The sequence below is a fragment of the Schistocerca americana genome, chromosome 6 (assembly GCF_021461395.2).
Source record: "Schistocerca americana isolate TAMUIC-IGC-003095 chromosome 6, iqSchAmer2.1, whole genome shotgun sequence".
Lineage (NCBI taxonomy): Eukaryota > Metazoa > Arthropoda > Insecta > Orthoptera > Acrididae > Schistocerca > Schistocerca americana.
This window is the reverse complement of record NC_060124.1, coordinates 157,028,632-157,050,714: the sequence shown is the minus strand read 5'-3', so window position 1 is coordinate 157,050,714 and position 22,083 is coordinate 157,028,632. Positions and strand designations below refer to the sequence as shown.

At 45.4% G+C, this 22,083-nt stretch overlaps 1 protein-coding gene across 2 annotated transcripts in view; it reads left to right on the top strand.

Moving 5' to 3' along the window:
• Positions 1 to 22,083, top strand: part of LOC124619299 (transcription factor AP-4) — an 86,583-nt gene that overhangs the window by 10,842 nt on the left and 53,658 nt on the right. The window contains exon 2 of one of the 2 annotated variants that reach the window (XM_047145585.1): positions 521 to 689. In XM_047145585.1, the coding sequence (XP_047001541.1) occupies positions 521 to 689 (169 nt within the window). Of the gene's footprint in view, positions 1 to 426; positions 690 to 22,083 lie in introns of both variants that reach the window. The other variant, XM_047145586.1, reaches the window with a different exon arrangement.

Here is a 22,083-nt window from a genome sequence, read left to right as displayed (position 1 = left end):
GCGTTCAGATCCTTTGCCCATTCAAATTCGGTAGCTGCAAGTAGGTAATTTTCCGCTGGTGCTGATGACACTAGACTGTAAAATGCTGTGTCAGGTAGTTTCAAAAATTTCATTCCGAAACTGGTACTGTGAAACACCCGATACTTTGAGAAAATTCTCTCTCTTGAGGCCGCCTCCACAATCCATTTGGGAGGATTACGGGAGGACTGGCGCATTATCTCCAGGCCGGAGACAGCTGCCTTGGCCGCAGGAGGATACGGGCGTGGCTGGGGAATATGTTAAACGCGTGGTTTTACGCATCGTGTCGGGAAATGTCGCCACAATTTATCTCGCGGATCATTACGTTTTTGCCGACGAAATGAATGAGTAGGTTTAGTTAGTGAAACGGTAATGAGTTGGTTAAGTTAGTAGCCCCACTGTTTACAGAGGCAGTGGTGCGGCGCTCTGAGCACGGAGGTGCATCAGGCGCCGAGTAGAATCCCGGAGTGGAGCCGGGCGCTGAGGTGGCGGCTGTTTGCAGGCTGAGCGAGCGGGCGTCGTCCCCCTGTACCAGCCACATGGAGCAGGAGAAGCGCATTCGGCGCGAGATCGCCAACTCGAACGAGCGCCGCCGCATGCAGAGCATCAACGCCGGCTTCCAGTCGCTGCGCACGTTGCTGCCGCACCACGAGGGCGAGAAGCTGTCCAAGGTGAGTACTGCGCCGAGCCGGGGGGATGTGGGGGCCACGCTGGAATTCTGGGTATACAGGGATTACTGGCTGTTGACGGAACTCAAAAACTGGTTCTTTAGTGCGAAGAAAGTCGTCGTAACTGTGAGGTTGTGAAAGCCCTAGGGAACTACGTTAACTGGAAACTGTCACAGAGCGGGGTTGGTGAATCTTTTCTCCGACCGACAAAGGGGACCTTTCAACATAGTTTAAGCACCACAGCATGCTGTTCCCAGGGACGCTGCGGCTATGACCTTCACAAACTTTGGTATTGTCAAGGCCGGTATTACACCATCATATTTCTTTGACAAAGGTCTTTGATGTGGCGCGGAACAGAGGTATTACACTGTCGTCATATTTTTCGTCAAATTTCAAGATAGCGGGTAACAACTTATTGTGCACAGGGGTTAGTAGTACCACAGTTGCATTGTGCGTGTAATTGGAATAAAAGCAGCGGAAAAAGGAAACACTTTGAGCCATAGGTATTACGTCGAGCCGGCCGGAGTGGCCGTTCGGTTCTGGGCGCTAGTCTGGAACCGAGCGACCGCTACGGTCGCAGGTTCGAATCCTGCCTCGGGCATGGATGTGTGTGATGTCCTTAGGTTAGTTAGGTTTAATTAGTTCTAAGTTCTAGGCGACTGATGACCTCAGAAGTTAAGTCGCATAGTGCTCAGAGCCATTTGAACCATTATTACGTCGAGATGATAAAATCATTCAGCAAAATTTGTTACGCGAGCTGCAAGTGGAGGACGTCAAGTCAACTTACCAATTGATGAAAGTGTATTTCAGTATTAGTTCCGTCAAGGGGCTTCTCATATTACAAAACAGAATACTCTCTCTCGAGAAATGCTATACCCGTGGAAGACAGGCAAACTGTGGCACTGGGATTTCTTGATACAGGAGAGTATGAGCAATAAGAACTTTTTATTTTTTGAATAATTTAATAACTGGAATTGGTGTTCCAACAACGACAAAATTTTAAAAAAGCAGGAAAATGATGTACTTTTGAACTTGTGGCACCCAGAGTTCAAAAATCGACAAAGTAGAATGCAAAGGTAAGAAAATTTTTTTTATTTTCGTGTGTGAGCACATCCTCTATTCCCGTTGCTGAAAAGCTGCCTGGATGTATCCAGATCTAGTGGTGGATGGCTGTAGTTGTGATTTTGGACAGATGTCGCTTGCAGCAAATTCCACCTGTTCATCAACACACAATTCATGGCATGCACTGTGTTTCTTGCTCACCCCCCCCCCCCCCCCACCCCCACCCTTCACCCCTCCCTAATCGGAGTGGTTTTGTTCAAAAAAAAAAAAAAAAAATGAAGGATCACAGCGATTTTGAAGCATGTTTACAAATACACTACAGAATGCCAGATAGCTGCAGCGACACCAGCACTCCAAGCGGTTACATTTCACATTGCAGTGAACAGAAGACGAACGACTTCTATGGTCCAATCTACGGCGAGGCTCTAGGTTTGATCATATTTATTTGACGACGGTCGAGATTTCACAAAGTTGCCTGTTACACGATCAAATTTCCTTGACATAAATATTTGGCGTATCAATTTTGACAAACATGAAATACCGGCCTGAGCAGCATACCTGTCGTTACTTATTCAGCCATCGTAATAGCGTATACAGGATATCCCATTATGGAAGGTAATTATACAGCGATATGTTAGGAATGTTCATTGCAAGCAAAAATGTTGTGTAAACATGGACTCTGAAAATGCATGCCATAAGAGCTGTGAGCATTTATCTTAGATACTGTGATACGCACTCTTCTACTGAACAAGCGCTCATATCTCCTAAGCACTGGTTGTTGTGTTGTCCTTACGTCCGTATCGCCATAATTGGCGTGCCACTGTTGGGATGGCTGCATTGGCGCGTACTTAAAGCCAATAGAATAAAATTTAAAATAAAAATCGCTCTCATGGTATGCATTTTAGAGCCCATACTTGACTTTTTCTTTCTTTTGACCCATACTACGTTATCCCAAAGTATGGATGCAAAGAGCTTGTAGTAGAAGAGATTTATTTCACAGTATCGAAGATTTATGGCTCATAGCTCTTAAGGTATAAATTTTAGAGCCGCTGGTTTCTAGACTTTCTTGCTTCGGGGCATAGTTCGTGTCATATCCCTGAATATTGACACTTCCTCTTCGGTCAACCTGTGTAGACATATGACTACCTTAACGCCGGTAATTGACCAGTGATTCGATGAACAGCTACCTTAACGCCGGTAATTGACGAGTGATTCGATGAACAGCACCAAGGCCTTGAATATAATAGAATTTCAGCAACCGCAGCATTGTGAAGATACTCAGACCGCCGCCAATATTTTCAATACATGTTACGAAAGGGCGGAGAAAACTTCGGACCCTGGCGATTACACCGAAGATGCAAGATTGCGGCGTACACTCCCTCGCAATATGAAAGTGCCTAGGTCTTTGTTAATAAAATTATCACGTCTTTAAGATAGCGTTACACCCTCATAGTTTACGTCGAACGAAGTAGCGTTTGGTTTGGCGGCGATGTAGAATTCTGACGAAGACATGAGCCACCGTGGGTGATAACCGAGAAGCTGTTTCGGGTAGCAAGGCGGTGTCGTCGGAATTTTTGTCGCCTAGGTGATCACAGCAAGTGTGCTACTAGGTCGGTTGGCTGAGTGCGAGTTCTCTAATTGAGGAACGGGCACCTGCCTCCGCCCCTCCGTGTCAAGGATAGGCTCGCCGTGGCCCACGACACGTAGGCCTGCGGGGGCGTGTCGCGCAGCGCTGCGCCAGCCAGTCTGCCGCTAGAAACATTTACCTGGTACATTGTCACCCTCGACTATACGTGAAGGGTACTTTTATTGTATTTCTCGCATTAGCTATTTAATTATATTCCAAGTAAATGGTTGCTAGGTTACTGGTCACAGATGAGTGGGACTGACAACCATGTAAATGAAGAGAAATCGCCTGATGTTAGAAGCTACGTAAGAGTGTACCTTTTGTGCGGAGTACCCTAGTACGTTCTTGATGCTAGCGAAATAAGACTGTCTGAGCGCGATTTCTTCAATGAGAAAATTCTAAATCGAATGGGTAGTAGTGGATGATGGAGCAGTAAAGCTAAGTTAATCCGTCGTACGAGAGTGTTTTTTAGGTAATAGATAATGTGAGGGGGAGGGGTACCTGTAAGTGGGTTCAATTTGCATAACGCAAGTTTCTACTACTACTACTACTACTACTACTGGTGGTGGTAGTAGTAGTAGTAGTAGTAGTAGTAGTAGTAATCTGAGAACGCTACTGATGACATCGGTTGTGTTGGTACATGAAAAAGAAAGGCACGTGGCCTCATCTACTGATCGTGCTCGTCGGCCTTGGCGGCGAAAACGACTAGACACGTATTGTTTTTGGCAGGTGCTGAATGAGCGCACCTGTCGACCCACTTGGCTTGTGCGTCGTAAACACTCTCCTTGCCTTCACCGCTCTAACTCCTGCCCAGCTAACAGTCCCTCCATTCGTTCGTTGTTTGTAAGTTATTAGATGTTTAGGTTACACGGTATGAGTTACCTTTGTCGCCATGTCTGCAATGTGAACTGAAATCTGTTGGATAGTATTTTAGTAAAGATTTTCTTTATAGCATTGCAGAATAGTTGTCAACAAGATTCGAACCGCTCCTTGCATTGCATTCCTTCGATTTTATCAGTGCAGCGAAAACTCAAAGTGTAATAGAATGCACTAACACTGTCGTTCACGAAGCAGCTCAACTTGACGTGTAGTTTTCTAAACACGTCATATGCAGACATCCATAATTTATTGTAGTTGCTCCAAAACGTCTCTTTGATGAAACTCTAGCCAGTATCTATTGAATATATTTAAAACCTTTGCGAAATTATGAAGTAAGGTATTGTTCGTTTAATCTCAGCTTAACTGGCTATTTTCGGGTTTTGAGCCGAGAATCTACTCTGTAGGAACCAACGTGGATTCCGGAAACAGCGATCGTGTGAGACCCAACTCGCTTTAATTGTTCATGAGACCCAGAAAATATTAGATACAGGGCTTCCAGGTGGATGCCATTTTCCTTGACTTCCGGAAGGTGTTCGATACAGTTCCGCACTGACACCTGATAAACTAAGAGCCTACGGAATATCAGACCAGCTGTGTGGCTTGAAGAGTTTTTGGTAAACGGAACACAGCATGTTGTTCTCAATGGAGAGACGTCTACAGACGTTAAAGTAACCTCTGGCGTGCCACAGGGGAGTGTCATGGGACCATTGCTTTTCACAATATATACAAATGACCTAGTAGATAGTGTCGGAAGTTCCGTGCGGCTTTTCGCGGATGATGCTGTAGTATACAGAGAAGTTGCAGCATTAGAAAATTGTTGCGAAATGCAGGAAGATCTGCAGCGGATAGGCACTTGGTGCAGGGAGTGGCAACTGACCCGTAACATAGACAAATGTAATGTATTGCGAATACATAGAAAGAAGGATCCTTTATTGTATGATTATATGATAGAGGAACAAACACTGGTAGCAGTTACTTCTGTAAAATATCTGGGAGTATGCGTGCGGAACGATTTGAAGTGGAATGATCATATAAAATTAATTATTGGTAAGGTGAGTGCCAGGTTGAGATTCATTGGGAGAGTCCTTAGAAAATGTAGTCAATCAACAAAGGAGGTGGCTTACAAAACACTCGTTCGACCTATACTTACGTATTGCTCATCGGTGTTGGATCCGTACCAGGTCGGGTTGATAGAAGAGATAGAGAAGATCAAAAGAAGAGCGGCTCGTTTCGTCACAGGTTTACTTGGTAAGCGTGATAGCGTTACGGAGATTTTTAGCAAACTCAAGTGGCAGACTCTGCAAGAGAGGCGCTCTGCATCGCGGTGTAGCTTGCTGTCCAGGTTTCGAGAGGGAGCATTTCTGAATGAGGTATTATCAACACGTATGTGTAATACAGTGATTTCTCCGGTACACCTCATGCGTCGTAATGACGTACTTAAAAATAACGCCACCTAGCTGCTAGAGAAATCTCGTGCGTTCCATAAATTTAGAATTCTAGTACACTGATGGAACATAATTTCGATCCTGCCAGACCCAAAGTCGACTGGCAGGGCTAGCTTTAGGTCACAAAAAGCCATTTCCACAACATTGCGGGATAGGCTTGTTGATTGGTTAGAATCTGGAAGAGTACACGGGTCCTGATATACCAGCAGAACATCGCAACTCAAATTAAAGAATCGGACTTAAACTGCACGTTCATTTAAGTGTGTTTTCTCACTCATCAGTCATAAAGCACCATGTACAATCGTCATTTTTATTTGCATGTTTTCGTTACTCTACTCAGTGACTAGTTTGACCTAAATAATTAAATTGAAAATATTTCGCAAATATTTGCACGTTGTGCTGGGTTGGGTTGCAAGTTCGGCGAATCATTTACGCTGAGCTATTTTGGGATTTGTTTACAAGTTTCACCACGGCTACACGGGTTTCTCGCCTTTAAATTGCAAAGAACCTTTGCCTAACAAAGAATTCTGATTTTTGGAGGAGTGCTGGGCGCGAATTTCTCTTTTACAACATTGCCGATCTGTATCGTTCTTGCGTCCCCGTGCACCCGACACTGTGTGCTCAACACTAGGTACTCAGGTCGCCATTTACAATGAAGCTCGGAAAACGCTAACAATTCGTATAACTAAGTGCATATTGATACACTGAATTGGTGTCCGCTTATGAAACCTGCATGGGAAGAATATGCTGGATAATCTTGTACCTCATATATGAAGAATACTGATTGGTTTATAGTGGGCAGTTCGCATAGTTTTTGGCCTTCGGCGGTTTGCTGGTCAGCGTCGAGTGCGTATCGTGCATGTGGGTGGACGGGAGGCCGGGATAAAGGTCACGGGTCAGCCGAGGGCAGGGCACGCCAGGCGATCCTTCCGCAGCTTCCGCACCATCCATCGATCTACAGGCGGCACCCCCTCCACTCCTCCCTCACTCACCCCCCGTTTGTTTACCTGCCGTTGTATGGCCGCAACAAGGGCGACGCGTGACGCATCTCCCTTGTATTTCCAACCTCCATTTCTATATACGACGTATGGTTTGGTCGCTGTATTAAAATACCATTTAATACGTTTGCATTAAAATACCGGTGTAATACGTTTGCTCTCCAAATTGAGCACTGCCGGTTAATAAAACTGCTTGCAAATTTGGCAGACACTGGGCAGTGCGCACCATGAAAAACTTCGCTAGAAGGGGTCGTATCAGTATAAATTTAACGAGGCATCGATTACCGAAGTATAATCAGTAAACAGCCATTTAATTACCTTCCAGATAACGAGATCCACCTTTTCCTCTTCAGAAACGTCACAGAGGGTATGGTTTTTGTATTTCATGTCATTTATGATACCAAGAAAAGTTCGACACTTTCTCCCAGCATTTAGGAAAGTTCCATCTAGTAAGGAATTAGGACAATTGCTCAAACCATCACATATGCTACCTTCATACTTTGCTAGTTGAAGGCTGTGGCGAGTGCGGCTCGCAAAGGCTGCCTGCATGTCGTTTCGTAAAGAGATGACACCTATGATGACAACTCTGAATTGTATGTCGGAAATACCTTGCTGCAAATTGACTAAAAATGCATTAGGTATTAGACTACGTCTCGTCACTATAACCGTTGTACGTTTGTGATATTAGAGTAACTATTGTTGCCCAAGTCGGTGTTTCTGTTGCTGCTTTATCCACGACAGTCATTCTAAATGCAGTTGTGTTCATTTCTAACCATTCTGAAGATACGCATTTGTGGCTAAATTGTATAGTGTTCATTCGTACTCAAATTCATATTTGTATTTTGCAGCTCATAATGCACAAGCTTTACACCCTATTCCCGGATGGCGTACGGCAGCAGACTGTCGCTACGACTCACAGAAATTCCAGATTTTTCAGGTTCTGCGCACTGTTCAGATGTCGTTAGGACGACGAGTTTGTAAATGTACGGTCTCTAAATTATATGATGCATCTTTATGTGATGTATTAACATTTTCTCGTTCAGTCTTCCACTAGACAATTGGTGAGCAAACTATAGGTCATTGCAATAGCACTTTGTACTGTCTCTCTCTCCCCAGTCCAAGTTGGCAACAGGCCGATACGTTTTTCAAAAATTGGTCGGGCGCTTGTTTTCTAAGAGGGTGTTTTGTGGGTATGTTTCACAGCCAATTCTTCCCAGTTATCTGTATGACATCTGCCTTCGCGACAACTTGATTTGTGTAGTGGTTACGTGAGTAATAGCCCGCAAGGGTGTAATCGGGCAGTATAGCCCATTTTTGTTTTATGACGATTTATGCGCATTTCTTGTCATTCCTCGAGTTAAGTGGCACTGTTGCGTAGCGGATTCAGTGCATAGTCGACCTGTGTGGGCTGACATGCTACGTGCCCCTCAATGGGTGCCGTGCTGCTCGGACCGGCGAAGCTTGAGCAGGGCGCTGCGCGGCGTGGGCCGTGCGTGCGTGCGTGCGTGCGTGGCGCGGCATGGCGTGGCGCGCGTGCGTCGTCAGCTGGCGGCCGCCATTAGACCCGGCTGCCTGCCACCCGCCTTCCCCCTTCTGCTGTATCCCCACTCCTGCGGCAGCGGGCTCACAGCGCCGCGCCTGCTCCCCGCCTGATGGACGGAACAATCGACGTTTCTTTTTGCTGACGTCATTACTACTGCCTGCTGGAGTTTTTACTACGGCGCTGCCGCACCGCCCGGGCCCTTGCCCCAAATTACGAGGCGCTCGCCTGTCTGCGTGCACTCTGCGACTGACTCTGAAAAAAGTGGCTGTTTAAGCACTGTAATTTCCTTATCAAGAACGTTGTACTATTAACTAACATAGGTGCTGAGCATATAGCGGAAATAAATTGTGCTGCTAAGAAATTACTAGATGATGTATTGCGAGTCAGGCCGCTAATTGTACTGAAGAACGGTATTTAAAAGCACAAAGGCCATGATTTCACATATGCTCACGTTAACAAAACTAATCTACAACGTAAACATATGTGATATAAGCGCAGCTCATTCGTGATCACTGCGGCCACGTCTATCTTTATTATAATATGTACAGTAATGGGTTGAGGTACTTTAATTTTAGATCAGTCTACTTCCTCCGTCTGTAACAAAACTTCATGGAAGAGACGCTAGGCGGTATCCTTCCGTCTCGTTTGCGTGAAGTTCCAACGAACGGGCTGGAAAGCAAACCAGCTGTGGCGACGATGATTACTTTGTCGTGTATTGATGGTCCCACTAAAAGTCCATAGATATTAAACGTTGCAATGGTGTAGGCGTGGCGGCGAGAGGTAATAAGAGTGTTTAGGTCACTACGAGATTTGCCATGTGACTCGGTTTTCCTAGCTTTATATACAATTCAGTAATTTGCACGTCATTTGCAGGAATATCCGATTCATGTTGGTACGTAGTCGGTTTCTGTACATGGCGTTGCCTCTTAAAACACTTCAAACAATGATAGCGTGTAGTTGGTTCTCTGAGTATAACTATTATTTTGTGTGGCTAATGACCTGGGGTCCGTCTTTTAATACGAGGCCACTTTGACGACTGCGAGCGTGACGAAGTTCTGTTGCAAAAATTTGGCCTCGTGGTGTTCAGCGTGAATAAGCTTTATGCAGCCGGAATCGTAACACTTGGCAGTTGAAGAATGTTAAACGATGTTGCGACTTGCAGTCGTATGGACCTTTCCTTATATTCCGTGTCTGAACTAACTTCATTCGTTTCCATGGTTGCGAAATGAGCTGGTGACATGACGTCGCTGTGTTGGGAGAGCGCGCGCACCGCGGGCACATACAAGTTGCCAGATGCCGCGAGACGTTGACTCAGCGTGTAACGTCATCCACGCTGCTCATACTGTCTTGCCCTACAGCTGACACGCAGCAAACATTCGCAGCCGACACCGTGGTGTAACACACCAATTAGCAGTAGGTGTTAGTTCGGTTTCGCGGCCCCGTGGCTCTATTTTGGTATGAAGCACAAGCCGCACTACCACAGGTCAATTTTAGATTGATAAGTTCCTGCACGGTCTTGTAGTAGAGACCTCCCATTTCTAATGTTTTATCCTCTATTAGTTATGTGGTTGCATGTAGCTAAATTTCTATCCCTATGATTTCCACTTCTTCTGCCTATATATATATCTCAAGTCTTTGTTTGATTTATGGGATAATATTGTCGAACGTTTCGCCTCTTGTTTCTAAACTATATCCATTAAGCACTTAATGCATTTATGTTTAAATAGGAAGCATATAACTACTGGACTTAATCCCATTTCGTCAAATGACACTGTCTCATATTAAGGACACACATTCACCATTTGCACTATTTCGTAGTTGCAGAAAAGTTTCTTCTTGAGTGCTTACATGTTCCAATATCTGTATATTATAGATTACAGGAAAGAGAGGCAATTACCAAGCCTGTGTTGGCTTTAAGATTTTGTTTCTGTGGAGATAGCTGGGACATGTCAAAGTTGCTCTCCAGCTTGTTAATGTGAATAGGTGCAGGTATTCCTACCAATAGTGAACTGGCTTGGTCCTTTGATGTTGGAGAGTATCAGTGAAAATTACAATAATTATTATTACTGTTACTATTATTTTATTAAAATCATGTTGGTAATCATCATGAAGATCTAAAATTGGTCTATAGAATTGTCAGTCGGTATTTGGTAGTATAGATTATTTTTTTACAATAATCTTGACGATTGTAGCAGGCTTCTGTCAAGTCACTTGTTGACCAGTCTGGTGTTGCAGTAGAAAACAGCAGAAGGAAAGAAGTTTTCTTAATCACGAAATTTAAATCATTGACAAAGAAGCATTGTACAAACATAACCATCGCACAGGCTCCATTATGGAGGACATGGTAACTGTGGCTTTCAAAAATGATTGGCACTACAAAAATTTTGTGTCCACAGAGACCATTTAATGAATAAACGAATTCAGAATATATTATAGGTATTCCCCCGCCAGTGTGTGTGCATTTTTGGCACCGTAGTGGCAGCTTCTGTATTTGTGTCATACTATTCTTTGGGGGTGTCCTGGCGGCGCTGATGTACAACTGCGTGAAGTTCATTGGTGGTGGTGAATGTTTTACCCCAAAAGACCTCATCCAATGTGTTGAATAGTGCAGTCACTAGGAGCCAGATTCACGAAAAGGAAGGTGTGTCACCTCTGTAAATGTTATTTCACTCATGGTGGCAATGGTCTCTATCGACTGGCATGTGGTCACGCATTATCGTATTGGAGTAGAACGCCACAGTTCCGTAAGCCGTGGCAGTTCAATGTGTCGGCGGAGTTGGTGCAGTGAACTACATCATTGATTATTGTTGAAGATTATATTGGAAGGAAGCCAGTCCATCAACAGTACTCCTTCCTGGTCCTAGAACAGTCTTCATTTGTTTGTGTATGAATTGTCCCAGCCATGACTTCTTGGGACCCAGTATGTCTCCATTCCATAGACTGGTCATTGTTTTCTGGATTCTAGTGGAGAAACCACAATTCATCGACCGTGACTGACCCTTAAAGAACTCCGCTGGATCCGCACTGTACTTGTGCACCAACTGTTGGCATTGCTTCACACACTTCTGTTTCTATTCCGTGATGAGGAAGTAGGGCACCCATTACGCACGCACTAACGTCGTCTTCAGATCCTCACGCATGACGATTTGGAAGGTACCCTATGACAGAACTGTTGCCTTCCCTTATTCGTCACACGTGACTCACCTGTGCTCCATTATCAAGTCATCGACACACTGGGCATTGCTTAGTTTGTGTGCAGTTGCTGGACGCCCAGTGCTTTTGCGTTTGTCCGAACAGTCCCTGCCAGTCTGATGCCCGACGTGATGCGGATCTGGGACTTGACGCTGTTTCCCCACATATGGTCACTAACCTCTTGCGGATATCAGAAGTGGTCACTCCTATCCTTCAGAGAAACCACACTGTCCACTGTTTTGTTGCGCTTTGCTGCTTCCATATAGTATTCTGAATGTCCACCAGTGTAGTTGCAAGTCACCGGAACAATTACTGTGGCAGCATGCCACCTGTGGGAAGCAGCACCACCAGCTGGTGACAATACACAGTATTATAGCCCTTCTTCGTGCATATCAGGACGTGAATTTGAAACTGCTCCTTTGCAGGAGTTACAGGGGTATTACGAATCAGTCTTGAACAAAGTAATTGCTAGATGTCCCTGGCATGTAAAAGGAGCTGAAAGAGGTAGAAAACATCTAAGTTGCCTATTTGGTTGTACAGAGAATACAGTATGTGGCCTCTTACGTGGATTGCATTTATCACGAATCTCTGACTACCAGATGCAAGGAGGCAAATGAACAGACTGGCAAATTTACGAACGAATGTCCTTAACATTTTTTTGTCCCAGAGTTCTTTAATATACTCTTAATTGGAATACAATTAATTTCCTGTAGATGGAAAAGTTTGTGTAGGAATCGGCACGTAATTTGGAAAGCATCACTCACGCAAAAAAGTTTGTCCTTGTCTCACAAAATACACAGCAAACTATGGATGAAGGGCAAGGGAAGTCCATATTCCTAGAGTTCTGGAAAGTGTTTAACACAGTGTCAGATTGCAGACTGTTAATGAAAACCCAAGCATACGGATTAAGTTCCCAGGTATTCGAGTGGTTCGAAACCCGGTACGTTGTCCTCGATGGCTTATGCACTACTACGTTTTATTGAGATAATTTTAGGAAAGTGTAGCCCATTTATAAAGGAGACTGTGTATAGAGTAAAAGTGCGACCCATTCTAGAGTACTGCTCGAGTGCTGGGCCGCACGAGGGAAGATTAAAAGAAGAAATCAAAGCAATTCAGAGGCGGGCTGCTAGATTTGTTACTGGTAGGTTTGATCGTCCCACGAGTATTACGGAAGTGGTTCGCTAACTGGAATTACAATCCCAGGAGGCAAGGATTGAGACTTTTAGAAAATAGGCAATTGAAGCTTACTGTACATTTCGTGTAAGGACCGTGAAGGTAAAGTGAAAGAAATAGGGCTCGTGCGGAGGAATGTAGCCAGTCGTTGTTCACTCGCTCTATTTGGTAGTGGAACAGGAAAGTAAACAACTAATAGTGGTTTAAGGTACCCCGCCTCCGCATTCTCTAAGATGGCTGAGGTATGTGGATGTAAATGTAGGAAAACTATTCCTTTGTTGTTGAGCTAATTGCTGAAACAATGACCATCGAAGCAAGTCACGACTAGAGTTTTATTCTCTATAACCTTTGATTTTCGTCGGCTGTTTGAAAATGTGTGGTATTACCAGTAGTGTACAGCGAATGGAAGCGTGTGTTGCCTCGCCATACGAACAGATAAGAGGACAGGCGATGAGCCGCGGGCAGTGTCGTTTATTATAATAGCCACCCGGTTTCTGTCTCGGCCGGATGTCGTGCCCCAGAGGCGGCGGGTACTTGGGTTACGCCGCGCGCCAGCTGTGGCGGGCGCTGCGGGGCGCGTTGGCCGTGGCCAGGCTGGGCCGGCGCGCCCGCCGCCGCCACTCGCCTTCGATTTTTCAATAAAAGCGCCGGCCGGGGGTGACGTGTCCCCCCGCCCCCGGCCGTCGCCATGGCGACATCGATCCGGCGCCGCCGCCGCCGGCGCGCCGCTCCCAGACGCACGCGAAAATTACAAACACGCCGCGCCGCGAGTACGCCAACCGCTGCTGCCGCCGCCGCCGCCGCTGCATCGATTGCCCGCGCTGCACCAGACCAGACGCGCGGAGGCGGCTCGCGGAAGTGCGGCGCCGGCGAAATGGGGCCAAGCCGGTGCGCCGTACTTGTCTGGCTTCTGCTTCCTCAGCCACGCGGCCAGACCGGTCCGCGGGCTGCGGGTCGCACGGGGCACGACCTTGCATGTGCTGTAATACGCTGCTTAAAGCAGCTGTACTCGCTAGCAATCGCTCGTGCAGACTTCAACCCAAAATCGCAACTTAATCATTTCCTTTAGAAAGCTGTTCAGTGGATTTTTCGTAGGCCTGCTGCAAATGTACGGCAAATTCTTCTTGAGGTTTCAGGATCAAAACATCAACATTTTACAGCACCAATCAGCCGGTATACATGTTATTGAAGAGGACCTCATAACGCAAACTAGGGTTACAGAATTGTCTTCGAGAAATAAAGCACGTGGATGCATCGAAAGATGGAAATGACCGGTTCTGAAACCTGCGACGGAGTGCACGATGATAAGGTTACCCTCAATATGTGGAATTCTCGTTCGCATCGTGGCGTCCTCCATACTTTCCGCCTTTGCCCCGTTGGATCGGTAGTGCTGGCTGCCAGGTAACAATCATCATTTAAACAAGGTGATACTACTAGATTTTGTCGCTATCCATTGCGGCAGCTCCATTATGCGTCATTTGTGGGTTCTTGGCAGTTGGAGCCCGACGCAGTGGTACGACACTACCATTTCAGTACAGATCTTCGACCTGGCGATGGTAACAGCTCTACATGTAGTCCCAGTGTAGGCCCAACGCTATGTTCACTGCCCCCTTGTAACTGAATTTTCTGACTTTTCCCAAGAGTCTATAGGCCAAAGAGTGGTGGCATGACTTGACTCATTTCCCACTAACTGTTCTGTCCTGATGGAATCAACATTTCGAGCGGTATTATGCCCATTCACGTTGTCTGCGAATATTGACACTTGCTTTCACTTCCCAGTTTCCTCTGTCTACACATTATTGGCCGAGCTTGTAATTATTTCTGGTCACTGCAGAGAACCACAGTCTCTTACCCAGTTGTTGCACTTGTACAAGGTTTTTAGATCTTATCAGTTTAAATCTATTTTGGCAATTCCGGGTTCAGCCTTTTCAAATCGTATAGGAGATCGTGTATCTGTGAGGTCCTTTTTACAGTTTGTTGGTAACTTAAGGCCTACAGATATAACAAGCATTTAAATCGCAAATTTTGTCTGTGTTCTGTAAACACAGATTTTATCTCCATAAAAGAATATGTGTGCACTAGACACAATATAATTTCTTTATAATATTATAGTAAAGGTAAAGCTGCCAGCAACCCAGAATTGGTTTGGAAAACCAGTGTGATTTCCCAGACATTCTCCTATTGCAAATCATTTGTCTTTCCCTTTCTGCCACCATCGAACTGGTCCGTGCAGCCTGTAATAAAGAAGCATAGTCATTAACATACGCAAATTATTGAGAAGAATCTGTGAGAAACATGTTGTCAGCTGCAGAATACCCACTTCAGAACTTAGCAAAAGAAATTGTAGGAGCGTTAGTATTCTTCTTACATTAGACATACAGTGGACTGAACACATGAGTACATAAAATAATTTCCCTCGGTTCACTAAACGTACCAGCTTGAAAACACTTCACGAGGATAAAAATTAAGTTAAGCAAAAAGGTGTCGATGTCCAAGCTGCCTTGACGAAATTCGTCGTGAGGATATTTTTTCGTTCTCTCATATTAAAAGTAGACGTGCTGTGAAGTAGACTTGCTGCGGCTATCACAGATCTTTTTCTTCCGTAAGAGTAAGTATTTCGTTTTAATTTCCCATTAGTTACCCTTGTAATTTGCGCATTTACAAAACATCGCTAAAGAACACAGCATGGAGCAGTAGAATATCCCAACGCGGCATACCTCACACTTCAAAAGTACACTACCAGAATAACGTGATTCTGCATTACAACTGCTTGTGACGAGATGCTGTGATTGGAACTTCGTTAAGGTCATTGTTGTTATCGGCTCTCTTGCTATGTTGAAGAAGGCGAAATTATTGCTTAATTTAAGATAGCCATATTTCTTCTTGTTGTACAGGAGTATGCGAATCATGTAAAGCAGTATAAAACATGTAAATTGAGCATGAAACACCGAGAATGAAGACTCGAAATGAACAACACAGCTATCGAAATGCAAAAAAAAGGCCTCTAGAAAATTTCATGTTTTGGTCCATCAAGCATTACAGCGAAAAACTTATTAAAAGTAGTCAACTATTGGGACATACTAATGTGATAAAACATACACAGGTGATGAATGATTGCTTTTCTTAGAAGTGCTTTGAGCAAAAAAGAAGAAACTCTCTCTCTTCACCTTGGTTGATTTCAGCAGTAGGGGTCTGTGGGTAGCAGTGTGCATTCTAGTACGAACGTGTTTTGTTTCTCATTACTGGTCATAATAGATGACAGTGTAATAGCTAACTAGGTCATTCTGTATGTGTAACAAGTTCAGTGACGATAAACTGAAGTAGAACCAACGTAGTCGCTCTGCTTCTGCGTACAACCCGTGTGCGTGGTTTTCCATTATTTTGCCCGTGCTGCTGTCTATCTCGGACACTGCAGGGGAGGACTGCAGCAGGCTGCCCTTAGCGACTCGTGCGATCCTCCCCGCGGAGTGCGTGTCGGCGTGTGCGCGCATTATAAATAGCGGGAGGCTTGCAGCGGCGCCGTATTTAGAGCGGGATGTGATGTGCCACCGCGGCGGCGGTGACGTAAGCAGCTGGCCGTGGCCACCCACGCCGGCCAAAGACCCCTTCCTCTCTGTGGCGCGTGCTTGATTCTGCGCTTAAGGCAATCGCTAAGGCGGGTGGTAAGTTGTAGGCAGGTCACCGTGTAGTAAAGAGCTCGGTACGTCATCCGGACCTACCGATCCTAAGTGGACGTTTGTATCAGTGCGCGGGATGTAGGTTGTGACATGCTAATCTGTAGTCTTGCCCCAAGTCTAGGTTAGGTTGAAACACGGTTTAGTGAAGCAATATCGAACGCTTCATTTAATCCATAGCTATTATTTTCTTCAGAATAATTATTTATTGCAGAATTTAACGCCGAGTATTGGGTTCAAATGGCTCTGAGCACTATGGGACTCAACTGCTGTGGTCATAAGTCCCCTAGAACTTAGAACTACTTAAACCTAACTAACCTAAGGACAGCACACAACACCCAGCCATCACGAGGCAGAGAAAATCCCTGACCCCGCCGGGAATCGAACCCGGGAACCCGGGCGTGGGAAGCGAGAACGCTACCGCACGACCACGAGATGCGGGCCCGAGTATTGGGTTCAAGTAGAATTATTGGCAACAGATTCGCGTGACAAACGCAGAGCATACCATCTATAGAGACGCTTTTACTTCTGCCAGTCTGCAATACTTTGAAACGACCTGCAACGTCATTTATCGCACCAAACGTAGCACTTTCACTGCTTGCAGCCGAAGACGTCTACGTGCGTGAACAAGGAATTTTCAATAGCTGTTCTACTGGGAAGTGTAATTTGTTAAAACTACCCTCAGAATCGGGCACTTTGGACCTCGATAAAGTGTAACTTTAGACCACGAAAGTAAATTTTGTTTCCTAGCTTCTCAACCCGATCCCTAATTATAGCACTTGCATGGAACATTTTAGCGCACTTGCCTCCACCTATTAAGCACGATGTTCGTGTTATGTGTAAATTAACTCAAAGAAGCTAGTGAGGAAAATAGCTGACACTTCGACGTGACTGGTGGTTTACTGTTCGTTCTTGTTACGTGGGGTTTTGATAACGTGTCGTTAAGTCTGTCATATGTATTCCCCTGCTCTGGCACTAGCCTTCCATATGACTGAATTGTATCTCAGAGTGAGGGCCCAAAATTTTGATCGAATCGAAAATTTTACTGTGCATTATTCGAGCCTGGCGTTGAGCAATATTGCCGCAGTATGAGAATAGTTTGCTACTTTGTTCTTGCGTCGTCGGCCCAGTGTGGGAATGTTTCTTGGCGGTCGCTACTGACGATTATGTGACCGTGAGCGAGTAGTTTTTGCAAGCCGTGGGCCGACAGGACAAACGGGTTGCCAGTCCGACCTTGGCTGCGGCTGCGGCGCCGGGGGCAAGGCTGCGCCTTCCTGCCTCAGTGTGGCGGTCTGCCGGGCCGGCGCGCCGCCGCTAGCTCAGGCGGTCCGCGGGAAGAAAGAGAACATCCGACAGATGCAACGTTTTGATTCGTGTACTTCTTTTCCGGCGTTACTGCGATGAAATATTCGCTTGATACCTTAACTGCTAATTACTGGTTTGACGTTGACATACGAGACTTTCGTAACTTTAAGGTCGCTGAATCGTTCCAGATTATTGAATTACCTGGTCTTGAGAAATTATAAACAGAATTTAAAGAAATTAAGAGGAAAGTAATTTGTAACGCATCAAAACTAGAATTTTTCGCACACCATTGCCTTGTAGTTAAAATGGGTGTCTGTTTTGAGTAGTCTTTGGGGCTTGCATCCGATATAAGACTACCGTGGAGAGCTATGCTCGCTAGGTTAACAAGAGGACATTGTCCATCGACACCATGATTCCTTCTCTGGTGGGATGAACTACCAGTATGTGAAGCCTGTCGGATACCACTCTCGATACGAAATAATGTAACATGTTTTTAAGGAGCGGAGGAGATAAGTGTTTAACGTCCCGTCGACAACGAGGTCATTTGAGACAGAGCTCAAGCTCGGGTTAGGGAAGGATGGAGAAGGAAGTCGGCCGTGCCCTTTCAAAGGAACCATCTCGATATTTGCCTGAAACAATATAGGGAAAACACGGGAAACCAACATCTGGATGGCCGGACGCGTGATTGAACCGTCATCCTCCCGAATGCGAGTTCAGTGTGCTAACCAAATCACCACCTTACGCCATAACATGTGTTCCATATTGTCAATAAAATTCACCACCAGCCGTGTACTTTAAGATATCATTTTATTTTATTTTGAAGGCTATCAGTTTCGAATTCACGATATCCAGAGATATATGGCGCTGTACGACAAGTTCGTTTATTTGGATAGATGCCTATGGGGCATGAAGATGGCATAATGAAATGTTGAAACTGGTAGTCTTCATAATAAAATAAAATGTCTTAAAGTACTCGGCTGTTGGTGAATTATATTGACTTTACCAACAATTGCTTAACCAGCCGATGTCCACTGATCTTGATGGACCAACAGAGATTGTGTTTCATATGGTGTCATAAATGCGACCCTCTACGTAGCTGGATACGTAAATACCATCCTATTTGGCAACGATAACTGTGTAAAGCTCATTTTAAAATGTCAGGCCACAGTGGAAGGTTTGGCGCCTAACTTTTGTTAAACTAGTCAGCCATCCATAAACAGTAAGTAACTGGTCAGCCATCTGTCTAACACGCAGTGTCATTAAGGTGTTTTTCCAAACGTTTTTAATACGCACGTACCTCATACTTTTTCCAAGATTGCCAGACTTCATGAAGAAACATGCTAGTGCGTGTTCTGCAGGGATCGTCTCAGCAGTTTCGCTTGTGAGAAACATAGTTCAGACCACGCCGTGGGTTTGCAGATAACGAGTAAAGGCGCTGATGACCATGCTGTTGAGCACCCTAAATCCATCAACAACAGAAGGGACTAGACGAATGGAAAATGGCGTTTGAAGGTTTCAGGCATGTTCGCGTGTAGAGTCTGGCGAAGGCCGACGCGGCTGTGGCGCTGCGACGGGAGCGCGGCCCCGCCCCGGCCGCGGCGTCTTCCTGGTGGGCGGTCGCCATGGCGACTGCATCCCGCCGGGTCGATGCGGCGCGTCTGCTGACCTTTCCGCGGTCGATGGCGCCCGCCCGGCTTTCACTCTCCCTCGCATACTAGCGTACCACGCCCCGCCGTACTACGCGGGCACGTCAGCCGTACCCGCGTGGCCCCATGCAGCTCTAGGGCACTCGAACCGTAGGTTACACTGAACTCTCGCTAATACGGGCCTCAGTAATCCGGCACACTTTCAGGTTCTAGTCGTTCATCGTGAAATGACACCTACAATAATGAAATTTCGTCTGCAAAAATGTTTGTTAATTATAATGTTCAGCATTCCTGTACACTTTGAAATTGTGGCTTTCCTTACGGATCATTATCGTGGCTTCTAAAGGGAAACACGTTATGCTAGACCTCAAAACATAAACCCGAAATTGGGTGTAAGCCGAACTGAGGTTCTTCGCAGAAAACCATTGTTGCTGGCAACAGTGTTGGGCCTCGCGGGATTAGCCGAGCGGTCTAGGGCGCTGCACTCATAGACTGTGCGGCTGGTCCCGACGCAGGTTCGAGTCCTCCCTCGGGCATGTGTGTGTGTGTGTGTGTGTGTGTGTGTGTGTGTGTGTGTTTGTCCTTAGGATAATTTAGGTTATGTAGTGTGTAAGCTTAGGGATTGATGACCTTAGCAATTAAGTCCCATAAGATTTCACACAGATTTGAACATTTTTTAAGTGTTGGATGAGCAACTATTTACGACCAAACTTCAGCAGAAAAGGGGCAGTCATAAGCTCACATATCTCAAACTGCTGGTGCTGAAGCTGGAGACGTCGTCCTGGAGTACATTATGCAACAGTCAGAAACATGGCAGGACCTATGACATGATTGTAAAGCAGTTGTGTGATAAGGCATACTACCGGCGCGTATCGGCATGGTGACAACCAAAACTTTGGGACATGTTTCATAGTGGATGTCGAGTGATACTAATATGCGTGTAGACACTCGAGGACTAAGTTTTCTGTAAAAATAAATGTATCTTTTGATTTGATAAACTACAATCCCTGTGTGTTATACTAAATTTTAGACACATTCAACAATCCGGCACTCTGCTAATCCGGCACCAATACGTGCGAGGAGTGGCCGGTTTAGCAGGAGTATAGTGTACCACTTTGGGTGGAATATTTTGTTCTCTCACAGGCGGCTTTGCTACAAGCAGTCATCAGTTAGTATCATTAATCGCTATTACTTCATTCTTACATCTAAAGCTATACTTATCACACTGTCAAGGCAGATGGTGCTACTTACTAGTATCCCACTTAATTTTCAAGTAGACCGAAAGGAAAATTAACTGCCTGCTTCATTACATGTCTGCCTATTATTTTATTGTCTTGACTTCTACGCGATATGTAAAACAGAAGAAGGGAACACTTCGCACTGTCTTCATGTAATACCAGTTATCTAAATTTTCTCATTGGTTTCGGAACATAGCATTTTCTTTCCATGCTAGCGTTTCGTTCCATTTTCATACTTGCCTGTCGGTACTTCAACTGTGTGAACCTCTCCGGAAATATGACACTTATTGTAACCAGACACTGCTCCTTTTGATGAGCATTGCCTTGTACCATTACTGTTTGAGAAAACTGCCTAATTTTTAGTGAGCAATCGGCGAATCGTGGATAAGGAATTACCACTCTTCAGTTCCAAATCAAAGCTCCATAATTTCCTTGTACCATTTATATTGGAAATTTGAAGTTAGCTGAATGGATTTATTTTAAGGCTTAAGTGACTTCATTCTGGTTGACTCTGGCACTACAGAGGGGTCCAGAAAAATGTAGACGCCCTTAGATAATCAGTGTTAATGGAACAAAATGACATACTGTTACATTTCTTGCACGGGGGGGAGGTTATTTTGTGTGTTACCCCCATTGGCAGCCAAACATCGATGACGCTGAACTGTTGGCCAAACTACGGCTGTAGGTGTTGCCGGTGTGATAGCCGCACAGGGCGCCTCCATGGTTTTTCGTAGCTCTTTCAGTGTAGCTGGCTTCTGTTGATAAATTTCATTTTTCAAGTCTCGGCATACGTAGAAATCAGGAGATGTGTAAGGTCTGTAGACCGTGGTAGATCCTCAACTTCTCCTCTTCGACGTATCGGTGGTCCAGGTAGATTTTCACCCAAGTAGGCTGTGACATCTCTGTGGTATTGAGGCAGAGCGCCATCTTGTTGTCAGTAAAGTCTTTCATTTCCAAACACCTCTCGGGTGGCAGGTAAAATCGATGTTTGCAGCGTCACCAGTTACGGTACCTTTAGAGAAGAACGGGCCAGTAAAACAGCGCGATGACGTACCACACCACACATTAACTTCCGGTAGATTAGCATGTTTGTCCATGTGAAAGTGAGGATTTTCAGGAGCCCAGTACATGCAATTGGGGCGGTTTACAGTACCGTTCAGTTTGAATCGCGTGTCGTCGGACCAGATAACCATACCTACAAAAACCGTTTCATCTACTCAAAGCATCCCTTCCAATTACTCGCAGTACTCATCTTTCGATCCGGGTCGCCCTAGATCACTGCGTGTAGTGTCCAGAAAAAATAGGTAATCTGGGAATGTACACTTTCCACTTCGCAGCCTTCAGAATTCGTCGTACGCTTTATCGACTTACGCAGCTTCACAGATTTTCGAGGTGGCCTAGTAGAATGTTGCAACACAGCAGCATCACTGCGAATACGATAAATTGTTGTACGTGTTGGTGCCTGAGTTCCGTACACATTACACCATTGCCGCCCCCCCCCCCCCTCCCACCCTCCAATCGTGTTTTCGTACTTCCAATACCACTTCAGTACGGCCTTGCATTGCTCAAACAACAATCTTATCATTCATTGCAGCACTGTCATGTACTAGAAACG